Source organism: Semicossyphus pulcher, unplaced genomic scaffold (genome assembly GCF_022749685.1).
Source record: "Semicossyphus pulcher isolate SPU_LCO1_2020_fin unplaced genomic scaffold, fSemPul1.0.p SCAF_2, whole genome shotgun sequence".
Lineage (NCBI taxonomy): Eukaryota > Metazoa > Chordata > Actinopteri > Labriformes > Labridae > Semicossyphus > Semicossyphus pulcher.
The window spans coordinates 15,928,139-15,948,483 of NW_027211693.1; the positions used below are offsets into that span (position 1 = coordinate 15,928,139).

The following is a 20,345-nucleotide window of genomic DNA, read 5'->3' on the forward strand; positions in this document are numbered from 1 at the left end:
GTAACTGCAACTGCTGTGGAACTGAGATACCATGAAGCAAACACTTCCTCAGATACCTCAGCCTGCAGCCAGTGTTGCCACATGTTTCCAGCTGATCATTGCTAACTAGGTAGCACTGTGACAGTGTGAAACATGGCACCAGAATAAAGTGACAGATTGTTAATATAAGCAAGAAGGAGTTTTGTCAGCATCAAATCATAGTGAGACTAAATGGTTCAAAGGTTTCAGCGCATGGAGCTCTGAACCGCTTTGCGTGATCAGGATGACCAGAAGTGACCGCACCTTCATCGGATCAATACACGAAGCTCTGCTCCCTGAAAGATGAAAGCAACATCAGTACAGAAGCGGCTAAATAAAGAATATAACCAAATAAAAATGCACGACTTTTATCAGTAAAATACTGTCTGAAGAAGGCTGGGTTGTAGTGGTCTCAGAGGATAAGGAAGGGGGGACAAGGATATACCATCACTGAAAAAAACAGATGACTTAAGTTATTTACAGATGAATCCCAGTTTGAGATTGTTGGCAGTTATAGAAGGGAGTATGTAACAGAAGAGAGAATGAAATTGCATTGTATTTAACTGACATTGAAACGTGGCAGTGAAACATTGATGTGGGGGACGTTTTGCCTACTCTGTAGTTGGACATCATCCATGGGGGCACTTGCACGCCGTCATTAAAGCAAGAGGGCAGCGTGTCAAGCACGAAGAAAGACACCGCACAGATTAATGTCATGTTTCTTTGTCCTATTCCTCTGAGGGGCGAATTATCTGTGACATCTTATTATATCTTTCTTAAACTCTCATAATAACCCAGCTGACAAAACAGAGAGATAATAACTATGATTCACAATCATGCTTTATTCTTGTTGATTTCTTAAAAAAGAATCAAATAAAAGGCTCTTCAGATCTCACACACTGCTCAGTCTTTCTGCTGTATCCCGTTTCTTTAACTAAACTAGACTTCTCTTTACACCTTTAGTCTCTTCATCTTAAATATCTTTTATTAGTTTGTGACTTCAAACCAAAACATCATTGATTGTCAACACAAAATCTGTCTTAGCACCAGTACAATAAAACTGTACTTTAGCTGTTTTGAAATACTGTTTTTGAATGAGGAAGGAAACTCTCAGAATAAAGGGATCCTAATAATAAGTACATTTTCAAAATGAAGCACCAACCTTACAAAGCATTTTCTTTTCATAGATAGGCTTGTCTGATACACAAGAGGTCAAATATATTAATGACTATTAAATTAAGCACAACAAACAGTGTAAATAAAACACTGCAACACAAAGCACTCTGGGATCTGGGAACACCGTATCAGGACGTAAAGGGGGGACAGTCGTGGCTGCAGTTAGGAGGGCGTCTCGGGATGGTTCTACTTTTCCTCTGAGAGAGATCCACAGGATTCTGTATCAGTTCAGGAGGAGTGCATCCTGGGGAGAGGAGACCTCTACAATCCATCTAGTTCTGTAAACAAACTCTCAATGTCAAGGTCCAAAAAGACATGATCTCATCCTGCTGGAGGGACGTGGACAGACTGGTGCTGCCGTGTCTCGCTTTGTGAAATGTGGAGGAGAAAGAAACGGGTGTGCGTCCGGTGATGATCTGCTGAGGACAAACGATGAGAAAATGTAAATGAGCCTCTGAGCTGGGCGGGTGATTATGTGTGGACATTATGTGCCGTGGTCTCTTCTCCGCAGGTCTCCAGGTCGACAGAGAAACCATCCGGGCCAGCAGCCTCCCTGACTTAAGCGTCTTAGCTTTACGCAAGAGTTCACCGAGATAAAAGCCTCGGATTATCTCCCATTGAAAAAAAAATATCGCTTTCCCTCGGAAACAAAACAGAAACTCCTAAACATAATCCATCCTTTGCCACAAGAATACATTTATAGAACCAAATGTGTTAACCCTGATGGCAAGATATACATATACACTACCATGTACATACATAATCCATAAAAAAGGTTTGCTCAATAGTTCTCCTGTGTTCAAATATACCTATAGATAGGAACCTGAAAGCTGCTTTCCAGCACCAACAACTCCCATGTGCAGGTCCTTGTGATCACTTAATCACCTTCTGTCTGAGGTCAGAGGTTAAAGGTGGAGTGTCAGATCACTGCTGGAGTTAAAACCCTCGTTACCACGGACGGAGAGGTTTCCTTTCAGCTGCTGCTCGCAGGGAAGGACTCGGGCAAATTGACGACAGTTTGAAAGGGAGGCTATCGGCTCTGAGGCTTCCCTGTGTTCGTCACTGTCTCCTCCTCCTCCTCCTCCTCCTCCTCCTCTTCTTGTAGGATGTGGATGGAGGAGCCAAGTAGTCTCTGAAGCTCTGGTACGCATCGCACCAGATCCACAAGTCCCTCTTCACCCTCTTCCTCGTCTTCCTCCTCCTTTTTCTTGCCTCTGTCAGGTGAAGCCGAAGCGGAGCTCACCTGGCTGACCGACACCTGCTTCCAGAGCTCCGAGCGTGACAAGTTCACCACCTCCAAGTGTGGGTAACGCGCCCTGAAGATCCGCTCGGACATCTTCAGACGCTTCAGGACGTCTGTCAGGAGGAACCAGTTGCAAAAGCTGCAAGAGAGGAAACGTTTGATATTAGCCGTACTCTCATTTGTGTTATACTGACAGTGTGTTTCTATTATTGTATCCACTCCATCTATATCAGTAAGGACAGGCTGAATAGCAGAATCATCTCTCTGTGTAATGCAATAACCTTAATGAAGGTAGGATTTATTGCAGTGAGCTTAAAGGAGCAATTCACCCCTGGAAAAAGCCACTGTCAGTCAAAGCTGGTGTTCTCTGTAATCAATAGAAGCAATAATATTTGAAATTGGCGGCATAGCTGTGGAGAAAGTTGCACAAACAGCTCGTGGTTTCGCCCGTTCTACATTCCTACAACACCCAGCGTGCATTGCGCCCCTCCCTCTGAAAGGAGCGGCCCAGCGAGAGACGCTGGAGTGAAATACTACCGCTTCGCTGTAGACAACGGCTCAGAGCGGTAGAGAATCTGAAATACTACAAGAATATACCGGTAGATCGTCTAAAAAATCTTCAGGTCTGCAGTCTACATTTCAAAGCTAACGATTTTGAACGAGACATGACATCGGAGGTGGGCGTCAGATTGAGGAAGTGTAGTTTAGCGAGCTCCCCGGCCTCCGCCAGATGACGCATTTCACATAATCTGTTTTCCAGGGCCTGTTGGAGAAGCGGATAGCGTCCTCCAAAGGCACAGAGCCAAACTGCATATTTTCCTACCATAATGGCATTAGCTCCCCATAATAGCATGATAGGACTGAGGCTGACTGGCCCTTTATGCTGAATGTACCTATTAAACTGGAGAGTAGAACCAATACGTAGCACATGATAAAGCTGTCATGGCACACAGTTTCAAAGCTCAACCTTACATGACATAAGTAAAGGTATTCTCTGATTTATTTGGATAATGATCCAAATGCAAAATTAAAATTTCCATGCATTTTTGTTATTAAAACAAAAAAATGTTTGTCTTGGTATCCATCACTTATTAATAATTTTCTTAACTGTATTCATCCCTATGAACTCACCCCTGCGTTAGCGACACCTGCACGTGATAGCAGGGTAAGAGAGGCTCGGAGGAGAACTCGAACAGAAGGCAGTCTTTGTCAGAGTCCGGCTCGGTCCTCCCCGTCATGTCCTCCTCCAGATCCTGGTCCTGCTCCGACAGCAAGAAGTCCCAGCACGGCTCTTGGTCCGTCTCTGTGGAGAAAAGTTCAACAAGGTCAGAGGAAGCGGAGCGGACGGCCTCAGCAGCTTCAAGCTTAGGACGCCCTCTAGTGGACAGTCTGTTCCCACCAACAATATTATGTACTGTGAGTGACTGAGAGCTGATGCTGTGATCAAGTAATACAAACTTAATGATGAGAGTCACAGCTTGAAGTTAATTACACCCTAAATCAAGATACATGGAGATAAAAAGTAATGTTCACAGGGCGCATATTTCAAAGGAGTATTTAATGTTACACTATCTTATTTCCTTTAAGTATGACGTGAAGGTCAACAAGCAGATTTTCATTGAAGGCCTGTCTTGATATGAGATCTTTGTTTCTCTAATGGGATTATCTTGGTGGGACAGAGGTTTAAGTCAGTTACTGTTTCTCACACTGTTCAACAATAAAGGGATAAATTATCCTCATATCTTCAATGCCCCTGAAATAATCTTATCCTCTCTTTTATGTTACAAAATTATTATACATTATATACATATTTAACACATATATGTATCTATTATTAACAAACAAAACCAAAACTGGCATCAGAGAAAGTTTGGAATCCTTGATAAAAAAAAACAGGTGATGAAAATGTGTAAAATAGCCCCTATAACATTGTGGTTCTGTCACAGCACCGTAACAAGGCTCCGCCTTTGCCATTTTACATTTATCCAAGCAACGCCAGCGTAAAGCCGGTGTGCCAGTGTGTGTTTTTACACAGCGTTGTGGAAGCACAACGTGCACAAGGTGTAAACAAACAGCCGGTGCTTCACATACACATATACACAGCGCTGTTCCGCCCTGCCGCCTCGGCCGTTTACACTGATGGCGTTTCGCCTCCGTTGCTGTTGAGGAGCGACCTAGCCCCACTATTCCACTTGGTGCGTTTTACATAGAAGACGAAAAGTAGTAGAGTAATAATCCTGCCTTGAACTGGCAGTGTATAAGGGGCTAGTGAAGAGTATGCCCGTCCTCCAAAGATAGAGAATAATTGAGTTAAATGACTTGAACCTGACGTGAAACATCTTTCTACAATGGGAATATCAATTGCAAAAACCAATGACTGATGGAATAAACTAAACTAACAGATACATGCATGTACTTTTGCAGTAACTTGTTCTTTTTTTCATGATTTAAATCACATTTTAATTATTTGAAGAAGGGGGAAAAAAGAAAAAAACAACACAAATATTTGTTTGGGGGAGAAAGTGCCTTTTTGTAGATTTACATTTCTACTTTGTTTTGTCTCTACAGTTTATCCTGAGAGCTGCAGTCCACTTCCTGTTTAGTCTCTTTCAGTCCTTCCCAGAATCTCTTAATCCTGTTCTCCCTCCTCTGGATAACTGGCTCCCTGTGGCTGTTTACATCACAACACTGATGCAGGTACACGAGGCTAACAGCCCTCTACGCCCCGACAGCAGAGCCAGAGCCCGGCCTGAAAACTAGAGTAATTTCCCTGAGGCCACCTGGTTTGTCCAACTAGCCTCAACTCGTCCTCCTCACAGCCAGCAGAGGGATGAGTTTCAACTGCTTTTACAATCTTTACAAACTGAAACAACACATCTGATTGATCAGTGGCCTGATGGATTGGCAGGCAGAAAGACAGAGATACAGATACTGATCCAATAATTCTTACCAAACAGGGAGCTGCTGTAGAAATCCCAGGGTAAACTGGGATCCTGATCCTTACGGCCCTCCAGGTCTGTGAAATACTCTGTAAAAAACATGTAAAGTTAAGTTTGCAAAAATATGTGTACGTAGTATGAAAATATGAAAACAGGGATTATAAAAAATACAAGTAGCAGCAAACACGGTTTGTTTTCAAGCTGTCGGTGGACTTCCGATTTAAAAAAGGGAAACTGGGCATTGGTGGTTGTATTAGCTTCTGAGCCCTCATCTCTCTGTTTACCTCAGATGCAATGTGTGAGACCAATACACTCCAGTAAACACTGACACTGCAGCCAAGTTGATAGTGAAAAAAAGAACATGTAATAGCAGTAAAGTGTTATCTGCTGACTGATGTTTCCTCACTCTCCACAAACAGACCAGGTGCTGCAGAAAGATCCTTAAAACTGGTCAACACCATCAGAGTGGCGAACTAAAGATACAGTGTACAGTGTGTACGGTGGACAAACAAGAGGGGGTTATGTAGGTGAAAAGGAAGAGCACTATGTTATTAATCACTGGCATAAATCACTGGATTTCAAAGTGGGATTTTTTTTGCCACATTTTCCGATGATGTCCATTCAGTGTCGACGATGAATTTGAATAATTTAAATTCTCAGTTGCCTTCCTGAAAGAAAATGCTGAGCCCTCTTGCTTGCAGAGCCATGTCTGCAGGGCCTACATGTCACAGGATGCATTGCACAAGAGCAATCCACTGGGATTTTCCCACTGGGAAAAACACATTATTTCACCTGGATGGGCGCGGCTTTGCAGGATGCAACAGTGCAGGCGAACGGCGAGCTCCTTGACAGTCAGCCATCTCAGCTAACTTTACGTTAACAGGTTTCCTTTGAAACAAGCTTCGTGCGTAGAGTGCTTGGTAACGTTTGCCTCATGGGGCTATAAAGAATGAAGTTACCCGAGTCTATTGTTAACGTGGTTTAAATGCTATAACCCCAACTTCAGCAGTTTGTCAACAAACTGAAAGTGAGTCGCACCTCATGTGTGTACAAGAAAGCTAACTGCCTTGTAAGCTCATGTGGGCTGGGCATCTATTGACGCAGGATACTACAGCGATAAGAGAGTACACACCCCAATCAACCAGAGTATATTTCAGTTGTTGGACATAATTTCGTTTATCTAAATGTCAATATATTCTAGCACTATTTAGTTGTTCATATTTTCCAGTATAATGTTATGATGGTCAATTTGTCAACAGTCAGGTAGAGGTCATTTGAAAATCTGCAGGGAAGTCACGGTTGTAGTCGTGCAAGCAGCACAATGAGCTAGAATCTAAGTGTACCTTTGTAAATCAATTATCACAAAGAAATAATAAATCATCTGTTTGAAGTTACAATTAGGCGTGAGGTCTCCTGGAAGTTTAATCTTATCTGAAAACTGACGAGACGAGCTGACTGCGAGCCGACGAGACCGCGCATCAGGCACACAACACTCTGTGTGACGCAGGACTTAAGGCACCACCCCCGGGTGAAATACCGTGGTTTTTAGGGAGTCTCAGCATCCACTACCTGACTCCTGTCTTGAAAACACTGGACAAGAATTCCTTGTTCATAACTTCCTCTGCACTCATTTTAGGATGCCCCTTTGATGATGTAGCTTATTAGCATAACAGCCACAAAGTATGTAAAATGACGGCTCTTCGGTCTGAATAAACAAACATTTTGCAGTTTTGATGAGCTGCACCATTGACAAAGAGTGCATCAACAACATCTGCGGCCATTTCTTACACTTGCGGCTTGCTTAACTCAAAAAAAGAAATGGTTGACAATATTCAAACAATTCATTTTTAGACATGGTTTACAACACAAAATGCCTTTTATTCTTCTCTTTTTATTGTAACTTTAACTTGTTTCCTTTTCTCATTCTTTTCTATTTTCACAGTTTTTGAACCAAAACACCAAAACTAATTCCTTGTATGTGTAAACTTAATCGAAAAAATCCTGCTTCTGCTTCTGATGAAAGCTTCATTGAACCTGTCATGGGTTGTTTGTCTCCACAGCCATCTCTTGACAAGGCTTACTGGTTTTTATTTAGTAACACAAGCATACTGACGTGGTTATGAGTCATCTGCTCCATCTCTCTTCTGCAACTTTGTACTGATAAACATTCAGCAGATCTATTTAAAAAAAAAGGGGGGATAAAACTGAAAGGAAGACGTGGTAAAAGACTGAACAGTCACGAAAAACTACAGGTGCTGAGAACCTGCATCGGTTTGTGTGGTTTTAAACCTCCAAACACGTCTTCAGGGGGAGTTTCACCTTGCATTGTGCTGCTCTTGCCCCCCAAACTGTAAGCAAATTCAACTCAAGTCCAGCGGCTTAAACTCCCAAATGCACTGAACCGAACATTGAGCTTAAAGAAAACAAAACACTCTGAGTCACAGCGATGTATTTCTCATATATTGAAAATGTTGGGAGTGAGAGCTTATTAATGTGACGACACGTCGCTTGATGGGCGACAGTTGGCAAATAAAAGTTTGATTATGTATTTTTGTGTCACATTTCACGTAGCTTTATTGCAGTCTTTGTGCTGTGTTATTTTGTCTCAAGTGTTTGTTAAGACGTCAGAAAAAACATAAAAAGCACTAAAACAATTTGTGTCTATTCATCCAAGACGGCTGAAGGAGGCTCGTAAAGAGGCTGAGACTACCTGTGAGGAAGGTCTTCATGCCGGGGCTGTGTGCCAGTTTGACGGGTGTGTGTCCAGAGTAGGTGGCCAGCGTTGGGTCTGCGCCATGGTTCAGAAGCAACCACACTATTGGAAGGTTATCACTCGCAACTGCATCATGAAGAGGCCTAAAGAGAGAATGAACAGAACACAAATACCTTTAAGGGAATGTACAGCTTTAGACCACACATGGATCTGTTTGCAGGTTTGTCTATATCAAACATCAAATGTGTCTATCTATCACCAAATAAGGTAACATGATGGGTATTACAGACTGGGTGTCTGTGGCAACTCTCTCAGAAAAAATCACAAGGTGCGCCCAGTTAGTGACGCGTTTTCCATCACCCAGCAGTGGTTGGTCTGCCAGAGAGGGTAGGCGGAGCTAAGCGGCTGCTTTTCTGGTGTTGCGAGTAAACAGTAATCTACTATGGCTGAACAAACAAAGAAAAGATGGATGACTACAGATACAACTTCAAAAATACGTGAAAATCCAAAGAAAAAGAAACAAATTGGACGCTCAGATGAAGCAAACAGTCTAAAAAGGAAAGCGACCGTCAGCGAGGAAAATCGAGAGTTACAACCGGAGCCAACCGGGAACGTCACACATGTGACGCTGTCTGGATTTCTGGGAAGTGTGCTCCAGCAATTACAGTTTATCGCCAGCAGCACCGCCAAAGAGAATTAAACTGACATTTTCAAGATTAGCACTTTAAATGATATCAACCTATCAATAGAAATTGATTGGAAAATCAAATAGGCTCAACAGAAAGTATTACCACTACTAAAAAACATCTAAATCAAGATATACAACCAGAATATAATCTTCATTTAATCAACCAACCATCAAGGATCATTTAACGAGAGTAAAAAAAGTAAATGTACATTAGGCCTGCACTGATTGAGGAAACCAGGATGTGAGATTTCATTATACTATTGTCTTGAGATGAATAAAAAGTGGATAATAGCTTTACAATGTATTTGTCTTTCTGCTTTTTGTCTTGTATAACACAGAACCCGTGCTTGTTTGTTACACATCCTGTCCTCTGAGTAGAACAGAATTCCAAATAGTGGCAAGATCTTTGTCGGACAAATTTTCTTCACTTTTTCCGCAACTCTCCTGCCAGCTAACCTTGTCCTAACCCCCAATTTGACACAGATTCATCTGAGGGGAGCTGACGGCTAGCTGAGGCTTCGTTCAATATGCCAAATGGTGTGAATGCATGGCCCATGTATTCCGGGCTCCGTCTGATAGGGCTAATGTTCGCATTATGAATGTGTGATTTTTCTTATTTTGTTGCATGTTGTGATGTTTTTCTCATGAATGTTAATATCCCAACAGTGATGAAAGTGCGATTTATCGGTTAGCATATGTATAGATCTCTTTATACTGTAATTTTGAACATTATTCATCCATGCAGGGCTTTAGAACAACTGTATTTATTATGGACATAAATAATAATAAAGCTAAGTGAATTTGAGAAGCAACTAATAAACAATGACACGATGATCAGCCTGTTTTTACTTTAAACCCCAAATGATGCATGACCTCATTGACAACACATTTACAACAGATGCAACATCCACTTTATAACCGCTTGACATGTATGAAGCTTCACTTGCTTTATGAAGACTGTGATATGGTCCAAAAAGCGAGTAAGGGGACACATAAGCTGAGATTTTGTCACACATGCTGTTTGCAAAGATCAATAAAAAACCTCAAGGCTCAAATCTGTCACAAAGGGCACACGCATGATAGAACATAAAAGACATTTCATACTAACTAAAAGCACAACTCTTAAGCCTCACCGTGTTCCATCCTGAGCGCTGCAGTTGACGTCGGCGCCGTATTTTAGCAACATCTGGACAATCTGCGTCCAGCCTCGAGAGGACGCCTCGTGGAGGGCTGTGTAACCGGCATTGTCACGCCGATTGACCTCCCTGATGTCCTTCTCGAGACAGTACTGAACTACATCCTGCAGAGCAGAGGTAGGACAGTTAGACTGCGTCATATTAACCACTTCAATGAGGAGTTAAATTCATACAAATAAACACTTTACCTGATAGCCCAGGCGTGCAGCACGCTGCAGCAAGGTCTCCCCAGCGTTCTTATTGACAATCAGCCGGCGGACCTCCGGAGGAACGGGCCTTTTGGGTGGAGACTCTAAACTGCTGCTCTTTCCCGACGAGCCTTTCTTATTGGATGGAGATGATGGCAAACTCTTTGGAGCAGGTGGAGGGTTGTCTGTCCTTTTAACATCTGCACCCTCATCATCCAGGGGGAGTGAGGCAGCCCGCTTCCCCAAGCAGCTGCGTTTGGTCTTGATCTAAGAAACAGATTTATTGATTAGAGTGCTGTGTGAAAAGGAATTTCTTGTAATGCTAAAGTTAAAGCAATGACTTCCACTTATCAAGGACCGGAGCAGTATAAAACCTGCTGCCCTCATAAATGTGACAAACACAGCATTTATCTAGCCACAGGGGGGCACTGTGAGCTAATATATTCATTGCACTTTGTACTTTATTTCTATCAGCCTTGTATGGTTTAAATATACTGCCAGCCCGCCAGCAGCATCAGCGAGTGACTTACCTTCTGCTCATCATTGTCACACAAGTGCTTGCTTTTGAACTTTCTCTTCCCTGAAGGCTTGTCAGTGCACTCTGGAGACAGATCACCGTCCTGGTAACGGACAGACCCTGAGCGAGTGAACGAGGGTCTCCGTGGGGGAGGCTCTGGACTGGAGTCAGCGGGACTTGGGCAGTGATGAGCCTGTGGATCTGTAATGACAAATTGGATTGGAGGTTATGCCGAGTGGCAGCCTTACAGGTGAATTAAGTGTAAAAGCATAAACAATCTTAATATTTCATGCATTTTATCTGTGATGTACTGATGCGCTCTATGAACTCTACTCTTTGCAATCCTGTGCTTTGGTTTGCCATGTATCTGTACGTTCTCCACTAGGGATGCACGATATTATCGGCACATTATCGGCCGATATTGGCTTAAAAATGAGGCCAACACGCCGATATCCACCGATATAATTAACCGATTAAATAATGGGCTGCTGCATACTTGATTAAATGCCCGACCTCGGCGCAATGTCCCCAGCACAAAGAAGACCTGCGCGGCGCAGCGTGATGACGTCACGTGTGTCTACCTGCAGCATGAGAGAGTTAGAGGCCAAAATGTCCGTGGTGTGGACGTTTTTCAAAGTGTCCGAAATAAAAAGCAAAACTGCTATTTGCAATGACTGCTCAGCTTCGGTGATGCGAGAGGGAGCCAAGGCAAAGTCTTTCAACACTACAAACTTGATTAACCATCTCAAGACCCGTCACCCCGACCGTTGTAACAAATGTGATAAGAGTATCACCATTATACTGTACGCTAATTCCAATACAGAAGAGAGTTGATGATCTCTGCAATTAGGTGTGCGGGAAAAAAATATCGGTATTGGTATCAGTAATCGGCTAAATGAGTTGTAAAATATCGGCATATCGGATATTGGCAAAAAATCCAATATCGTGCATCCCTATTCTCCACATATACACCTTATGATATGTGCCTTAACCCTGTGTATAGGTGTCTTTTGTGGACTTGCTGATGTAAAGCCAAAGTCGGAACCTCTGAAATATAGTCTGCAAACCTTATATATGTGCTGCCTTGGTGCTTGTCAGAGTTTAATTTTGTATTTGTAAGTTTGTAAACTCATGTTTTATTAACATTTTCAAATTTTATGGTTGTTAAGATTTTTAACCCCATAAAATGTTTAACCATATCAATTTCATATGTTTTAACTACAGAGGACATCATCTCAACTTTATTACGGTCTGTATCGATTCATGCATCCATGATACTGTAACTGATATGTTATATAAACACACTATCAACCTAAAGATCTCATCTCATTATCTTTGGCCACCTATGTTGCTTAGGAGGTCATAGAAACAATATATTTAGGAAACACATCCAACGTAAAAACTGTCAGTGAAGCACTTGTTACGCATGCCTCAGCTATTAAAGACTTAAATTCAGCATTTTTTTTACTTCCTATTTATAAAAACTCCCTGAAATCAGCTGGACTTAGTCAAATAACCCATGCAAAGATGCCACTGCTGCACTGGACAATCATTTCTAAAGAGAAATTGTAACCAAATGTGCAGAAATCATTGCCTGCCGGCTGCACAATTATTCCACAGACTAGAACAGAGCTGTAACTATTGTGAGTACAGATTCATCTGTCAGATATTTTTTTAATTAACATCACTTTAGTCTACGACTGTCAGAAAAAAAATGATTCCATCACAAGCCAAATGTTTGTCACTTAATCTGGTCAGAAGCCAATAAAATAATGGATAATGATGTTACTGTAAACCGAAATAATTCAGGCTCATTTGTGAGGTTATCAACTCATGTTTTGAGGGAAAAAGACTTAACGATAATTTAATTATAATTCAATTTGTAGTGTAATTTTTATAATCACTTTGATTGAATCTTGTGATTATGTTTATAATTGATAGATTAATGCTTTGGCCTATTTAAATCACCGGAAATGGTGTCTATACCCAAATGTCAATCACTATTTCCAAGGGTTCAAGTTGATGTCTGTAAATGTCTTGTTTGGTCTGAACAGCGGTTGAAGACGTAATGACTGTTGCAGATATTAATATAGATAAGAACTTCATTTGACAATAAATCAATAATTAAAAATAGTTGCTTATTATTTTCTGTCAAACTAATCACTGTAGCCCAGTCAGTGTTTTATTAACACTCGTGCAGGAAACTGTTAATTAAAAACTTGACTGATCTCCCGAGAGAAACCTCGTACCTGCTGGAATCCCACTGTCCTTCCTCGAGGAGTCAGACTCTTCGTGCTGCTCTCCGTCCTCCAGCTTGTCTTTCTCAGTGATGTAATCTCCAGTCTGGTACTTTTTGCTTCGACATCGCCGGCGTTTCTTATGAGCGGGCGTCTCGCCCTCTGCTCCGGCTGTCTTGCTTTTGCCGTGATTCCCTCGCTCCGGGAGGGGGTTCGAGCGGGGCCTCCCTCTCGGACGGCGGGCGGGTTGGGTGGTAGTCTGAGGGGGTGACATGGAAGCTGGGGGAGGAGGCATTGGCGGGGGTGGAGGGGAAGGTGTAGCAAAGCCCCAGAGGTCGAGTCGAGCCTCATCAGCTCGCCGGCGTCCTCTCCTCAGTCTCGGGAAGGAGCTGTCTGTAGCGTCGGACTCCTTGCTTGATATAGCAGAGCTGTTTAGAGACACTGGAGTCTCCACACTGCGAGGACTGCTGCTGCTATCTGTAACTGATTAAAATCACTGATTGTTATACTCACACCACTTTCTACGCATAAGACCGAGAAATGAAAAAATGCCAGCGAGACAATATGTGTGACATTTTTTCTTATGTCTTCTACACAAGCTACCATACTTCTGAGGCTGACTGCAGGCTATTTATCTAACAAACTAAAGCTGCGAGATCCCAGAGTAATCCAACTGCAAGCACAATAAAAGGCTTCATGTCTGCCACGACTGAAAGCATCATTAGGTTTTTTAAAGACTTAAAGCTCCTGTGAGGAACTTTCAGTTTGTGTTTATTTTGGCGCCCCCTGTGGACCAAACCGTACCTCTTACTTCTTTGCTGATTTTGTCTTGTACATGCTTAAGTGGTGGTTTTAAAAAATTTAAGAGTCATACGTATCACTCACTTTAAATGTTTGCCCAGGAAAATGCAAACAAAGGCAGCGTGCAGTTAACCGCTTCGTCTGACACCTACCCCCCACCAGCAGTTTCAGGCATTAAAAATAACTATATAGAAAAAAATCAACCATGTCGCTGATGGTCCGTTTGCTTTTGTAGGTCTTATAGAGTAACCACAATTAATTTCAGTCCGTTTCATAACCAGCAAAAAACTCCTCACAGGTGCTTTAAATAACGTGTCCGTGCTGTGAGAACTTCTCAGGACAGTAAACGCCACAGATTTATAAGAAGCAAAAGACTCTACCTGGTTTGTTGCGGGTCTGCTGCTCAACCTTGTTGGGACTGATCTTGTCCCTCGGAGGCGGCTCTTTACTCTGAGGAGTAAGTTTCCCCGCTGGTAAACTCTGCTCAAGCACAGGTGCACATTGTTTCTTCTGCTGAAATACACAGGGGACAGAGTGAGCATGCCGTATCGGAGGTTATTGATCACAGAGCTTTCATGGTGATGGAGTGCATGTAACCGACTCATAATAAGCCTTTGTAATTTAAATGCTCAGTCATAGAATTTTATCATCAAAGGGAGCTCTTTATGACCAATTTAACAATTTAAAAAGGTTATTGCTACCTTTAAAAATCCCCCAAATTCCAACCAAAGGGAGATAATTTCTGTGACAAATACCTAGACGTGAATATCTTACCTTCTTTTGCGGAGACACTTTGTTTGGAGTGTTTTCTGCGTCTTGCTTCTTCTTTCCTGTAGCCTTCTTTGATGGGCCCGTCGGTGACTTCTCCTTCGCTGGCTTCTTGGGGCTGCATTTCTTTTGTTTGATGGTGGCCGCTTTTGCTTTGGTTGGCGACTCCTCTTTGGTTCCGTTTGTTTTCTTCTCAAACTTGTCGCCTCCCCCCTCGCGCTGGCCCGCAAGAATAGACGCAACCATGCCTTCCAATTTGTCACTGGGAGGAATGTCTGACGCCCCACTTTCTTTCTTCGATATCTCCCCCTCCAACACCTGGGCTAGTTTGCTCTCCATCCTGTTCCCGTTTGTTGATGCATTGCTCCCAAAGAGATGAGACTGGCCAGCAGGCTTTGAGGAGCCCTGCTTCCCTTTCAGTCCCGTGTGCTCTCCCTCAGTGGTGTTTAACTCAGTGGTATTCTCCAAAGGCTCAATGGAATTCGCCTTCTCATGTCTTTTCAAAGCTTGAGTTGAGTCCGCTTTTGACGGAACACCTGCCCATTTATCCACGGGCCAGTATGGTGGGTATTCAAAAGAAGAAGTATGTTTAGATTGGGTGTCTTGGCTCCCAGGAAGTGGACTTAGAGCATCAGTTTTTCTTGATGCAACAGGTGAAGCTTGAGGATTACCCTCGCAGGTTACCGCTGATGTTTCGAAAGCTTGCTGCTTCACAATGGACGCAAGGTTAGACAGGGGCGACTTTGTTCTCTCCCACTTTTCATCCTCGGGTTTGGACGGGCTGTGATGGGCACTCTGAAACTTAGATCCTTCTGTTACCGTGGTGCCCTTGATCTTTGGAGATCCTTGCGCGATTTTCCTCTGAGCAGATGAGGCTTGGTGAGGAAGATGGGACGGCTGTTGCCAAGCTGGACTGACAACGTTGGTGGAGTACGGCACTGCCGTTTTGCCAGGTCCAGATATTGGATGAATATGAGCATTGGTGGAGGCTGACAGAGCAGTCGATAGGGCTCCTTTAGAGGGACTGTTCTTAGTCATGGCTGTGCTGGTATTTTTAACATGCTTGACACTGTGAGCATGTTGGTTGCCCTTCATCAGACAGGATGGCTTCTTTCCTCCTGAGGCCAGATGTTCTCCTTGGTCGATTATAGATATAAACTCCTGCTTGGCAAAACTCTGAAATTCATCGGCAAAAGTCCCTTTTCCGTCTTTGTCCCGGAGAGTAGAAGCCAGTATGGGGCTCGCCACGCCTACGTAAGTTCCAGGGATGTTTTTGATATCTTGTGAAGGTCCCTTACCCCAGGTCGGTTTAGGCTCTGGGACCTGGTGATTCTGAGGCCGTTTTATTTGCTTTTGGTGAGACCCATTCCTGTGGGTGTTGGGTAAGATCGGGTATTGCACCGCTGAGCTATAAGTTGAAGAATGAGTCCTCTTTGAGTTCAGAAAATCTCTTTGATTTGACTCATTATTGTGAGGCTCAGCTGTAACTGGAGGGTCATTTATGCATTTTGGACGTTTTGATTTAGCAGACAAATCGAGAGGTACATCTCTCGATTCCACTGAGCAAGCTGTATGATCCTCTGAAGCAGAGGGAGATGTTTTAAGAGATGCCATGTTTGTCTTGTCTATGCTGTTGCCTTTCTCTAAATGGTTCAGCAGTCTGCTCTGAGAGGTGATGCTGGCCAGTGCAGAGCCACAGCAAATAGCAGCAGTGGGCGACAGCGTGTAGCAGGTGGGTGCTGCAGAAGTTAATGACGGGTGCTGCAACGGTAGGGCAATGGCTGGTGAGGCTACCACTGAGGCTAAAGACTTATGCTCTCCTACAGATTTGGCGTTCTTGCTAGATGAATGGTTGGGTTTTAGTTTTGATGTTGACGTGCCTGCTTTCTTCTCTGCAGCCGGAGTCCGGCCCACAGAGAACGGATAGGGATAGGTCCGCAAGAGAGGTGTCCCTCCGACACCTGAGCTTTGAGGCTGGATTTCTTTCTGAAACTGACTGGCTGTGGCTTCTCTCAGTGCTGCAATCTGACCCAATGCTGGTGGAAGAGTTATTTTACAAAGTGGGGAGGAAAAATTAGAGGAAGGAAGGAAGGCAACAGGCTGGACTGGCTTGAACATGGTGGCGCACTGGAACCCAGGTGGAACACTTTGCACAGATTGTGCCTGCGAAAGAGATTTCTTACTGGATGTCATGTTGCTGTGACAAGGGTTGAGCGAGTCCTCTCGGTTAACTTTTACGCCACCTGACCACTGAGCAGCGGGAAAGACCCCGGCTCCATCAGCCTTGATTTTAGAAGCGTCTGTCCTTTTCTCTGCTCTCTTCTCTGAGCTAGTGATGGCCGAGCCGGACGTCGGTGCATTGTTGGGCTGTTGAGGTGGAGAAAGCTCAGGACTGTGGTTGTAATTGCTATTGTCCAGGCAGGCTTTTGCTGTCTTACAGTCTGTTGTTGGAGTGGTCTTGTTTTGCTGACTGAGGGTAACATCTCCTCGAAACTCAAGGGGGAGCGTCTGGGGGGGATTTCCCACCATACTAGCAGACGCTTTATTTGGAGCACTGATCTCTCTGCTCACCGTGCCTCCATCCCCTACATTCATTAGTGTAGGATCCACCTGAGTAATAAGACAAGTTCATTAGGCCAGTGTTAATTAGATAAGAGGAAAGAATGCTCTAATCTAGCAATCTAACTGTAATGAAAAAACTTACCTGCATAGGTGTTTCTTTAACACAACATGCCTCGGGGGTAGCTGATTCCGTCAGGTGAGAGTTTAAACGTTGCAATATGCTGTAAAACAAACAAGAAACAGAACACTTAATGCGATCGCTGTAAGTGCTGTTGAGATTTTCATTGAAGACCTTTGCTTTGCAGCGGTAAATGATTCAGATGAACCAACATTGGGAAATTGAAAGCTTCCTTTCTCTGAGACGGGGCTCGGAGGCCAGATGTGTTACAATTTCCACAGAGCAGGGAGACAATTCAGGGTAGCAGAGAGAAGTGCGGTAAACTGAACGGTACGCCGTTCCCTCTGGTTTTATTTGTTTGCAGGCAGGGAATACTAACAATTTGTCAGCATCGATCGATCCGGAAAGTGAATAATCTTTAGTAAAAATGGGGTAATCAGTGAGTGAAATGAGACCTAATTCATTAGTTGCAAAATGGACGGCTAATGAAGCAACGGGCCCCTGGCTGAGGCCTCAGTGTCTTAATACCGAATCAACTCTTTCACAGTGTTTGCGGAGGTTTTGCATACATGTGTTTTTCATGGTTTTTTGCAGGCTAACTTTAACTCTTAAGTTGTATTGATGATGAAATTATTTTGTTGAGATGATGATGAGAGTCTGCCCTCTTTTGTCACAACAGATTTGCGATGTAAACTCCTCACCACAGACATAACAAACACTATAGCATACAAGGTATTATAGGACAACATGTAAAGAAGGTTCTCATCTGTCAAGCTGGGATGTTCTACCGTCAGAGACTTTTCAAATGCTTACTATTTTAAGTATGCACAGTGCAGCTGTTTGAGGGAAAAGTGAACACAAATATAGCTAAACTAAATATTAGATGAGACTCTGTATCAGCAGATCTTCTGTACGAAAAGGATCAGAATAAAAAATGGTTTTCTCTGAGCTTTATGTCTTTTTAATTAGGAACACTTATAAGTCACACAGGCTCTTGCGTATGCCCTGTGACCCCCTGGGCTTGTGGCGGGTGGGCCGGTTCAGCGATCCTTTCATGAGGCAATTCAGCTGTGACTGCTCAAATGGTCTTGTATTTCTGAGCGGTAGCCTCAATTTGTTATGTTCTGACCAAGCCATGTACACGGGTGGAAGCAGATGACTGGAAGTGGTTGAAAGTTTCATTACGTTCTCGCAAGATTATTTATCACTGGTGGGTTAATTATTTATGATTACAACAAAGCAGCCCACCTCTGTTAACGCTGATTTAATGTGTGGGTCATGCAGTTTGAGTGCTCATCAGTACAAGCTAAAATTAGACATGAAATTCCACCCATTGCTCTCTATTGGAAACTTACAGAAAACACATTTCCACACATATCTTCCTTCACACAATAATGCTCAGCATGCACACAATGATGATGAATAATAAGCAAACAGTTCATGTGAAAACAGACAGTGGAAATACTCTCATATACAGCAGCGACACACGCCAGAACAGCTCCTGGTATGTAGGTAGAGGTGAGCGCAGGCGAGCGCATCTGCAAGTAAATGAGACGACTACAAACAGGCTATAAAAAAATCTATGTCAAAGCTTAGGAGGACGGAAAATGTTTCACCCTGGAGTCAGTGAAACATAACGACTATGATGCACATAATGACTGACACGCCAATCTCTGCTGGAATCTGCGAGCACGGCGATGCAGACAGCGCTCAGTGCAAGGAGGGTCTGCATTCATTACCGTGTACAACAGTTTGCTTACAGCTAGTTTGTCTTTGTGCTGCGATCACACCGGGTCTGCTCCGCCGCTACATTTGAATCCAACAGCTCTGATGTAGGCCAGTAAATGTATACAGCAGTCCGCAAACACACCGCGAGCATGAAAGTGAAGCCAGGCTTTATCTTTGAGACAAAACAGCCTCGAAGAAGAAAAATTATTCTGTTGGACAATACTTAATGAGCATGGCCAGTCCACACGTCCCACATGCATGCTGTGTCAGTGGGGCACAGTGAAAACAATGTGCTTTTCTCTTGTTGGAAACATCAGCACGGAAAAACTCTGGAGAGCTCCGGGTCTCTCTCGCTGGAGATGGCGAGCAGTCCCCACAATGAGAGCATGGCAGCCGGCTCTCAGGTGATGCAGCCGGGCTTCCTCTACAAACTACAAAGCGTAGTGTGTTAAAAATGTTCGCAGATGAAAGAGATATGTTTGACTACATTAAAACAAGTGACAGGAGAGGCACCACCTCCAGTATGTAGTGGCTGCAGAGACACAATGTGGCAGTGTGTCACATCTCCGCCTGATAAGGCAAGTCAACATCAATGCAAAGCCACACGGACAACACAAGGCAGAGCCAAACAAACACAACTCATCAGCAGCAGCCTGCATAAAGTACCACTGTTTGGCTGTGGATGCTTTTTCTCCCCTGCAAACAAATAATCAATTTCACTGATAACACACAAACTGGCTGCTTTGAGTTATAAATAGAAAAAAAGTAGCCAGCTGGACAACTAAAAGAGGGCTGGGTGACCTAACTTATTATACATTGTGCTGCTGGAGTGGCCACAGAAAAAAGGGGGCAAACATATAAAACTCCACTGACCACCTCCACCAGCTCCCTGCGCGGCGGAGTCTCCGCGGAGCCCGTCTCGCTCCGCTCCGCTCCGCTCCCGGTGCTTAATACATGTCGAGGCAGGCTGCTGTTATTTATCCCCCGGCCGACCTGACGTGAAGTGCTCCCGTGTCTCGTATCGGCCCTTCGGTTGGACTGACTGAAACCACTCCGGCGTTGAATAAAATGACCCCACCGAGCCTCTCCTCTCCTTTAAAAAAGACTCCCTCTCTCTTTCCCTGTGAAAGGGTGAATAATTCCCGAGCTAATAAGCAGGCTAGATAAAAAAGATGTCTAATGACAGTAACAGTTACGAACCAGCTCGTCCAGATGGCATGTGAACGACGAACCAGGCACGACTTGGATACGGCCGTGTCCAGCCTTTCGCCTCTGCCGACCGCGGCTGCTCACTAATCTCGACGGTTTTCGGTTCTAAAAGTCCGGGGAGGGAGGGTGGAGGGGGGCGGGGGGAGATAGGGAGAGAGGAGGAGGAGGAGGAAGAGGAGGGGAGGGGAAGGGGGGTCGTCAAGACAGTCCGTTTCGTATCGCCAGTCTCCAGTCTGGTGGGAGA

The 20,345-nt window shown here is 43.9% G+C and overlaps 1 protein-coding gene across 1 annotated transcript; it reads right to left on the minus strand.

Annotated features, from left to right (window-relative positions):
• Nucleotides 1-976: 976 nt before the first annotated feature.
• Nucleotides 977-20,141, minus strand: bcorl1 (BCL6 corepressor-like 1). Its single transcript, XM_069670584.1, has 12 exons — nt 20,093-20,141; nt 17,189-17,267; nt 14,491-17,094; nt 14,097-14,229; nt 12,928-13,398; nt 10,692-10,879; nt 10,162-10,428; nt 9,911-10,077; nt 8,087-8,232; nt 5,388-5,465; nt 3,569-3,740; nt 977-2,576 (listed from the first exon to the last, which is right to left on the minus strand). Exons 2-12 carry the CDS (start codon nt 17,192-17,194, stop codon nt 2,225-2,227), a joined length of 4,584 nt encoding a protein of 1,527 aa, XP_069526685.1. The 5' UTR covers nt 17,195-17,267; nt 20,093-20,141; the 3' UTR covers nt 977-2,224.
• Between the last annotated feature and the right edge of the window lie 204 nt (nt 20,142-20,345).

What these genes read in the sequence shown, in the direction of transcription:
- bcorl1 (XM_069670584.1), bottom strand. An exon ending in GCAGACCCGCAACAAACCAG is followed by an intron (nt 13,399 to 14,096) that starts GTAGAGTCTTTT and finishes GATTTTAATCAG; the next exon opens with TTACAGATAGCAGCAGCAGT. An exon ending in GTGACAATGATGAGCAGAAG is followed by an intron (nt 10,429 to 10,691) that starts GTAAGTCACTCG and finishes TCTGTTTCTTAG; the next exon opens with ATCAAGACCAAACGCAGCTG.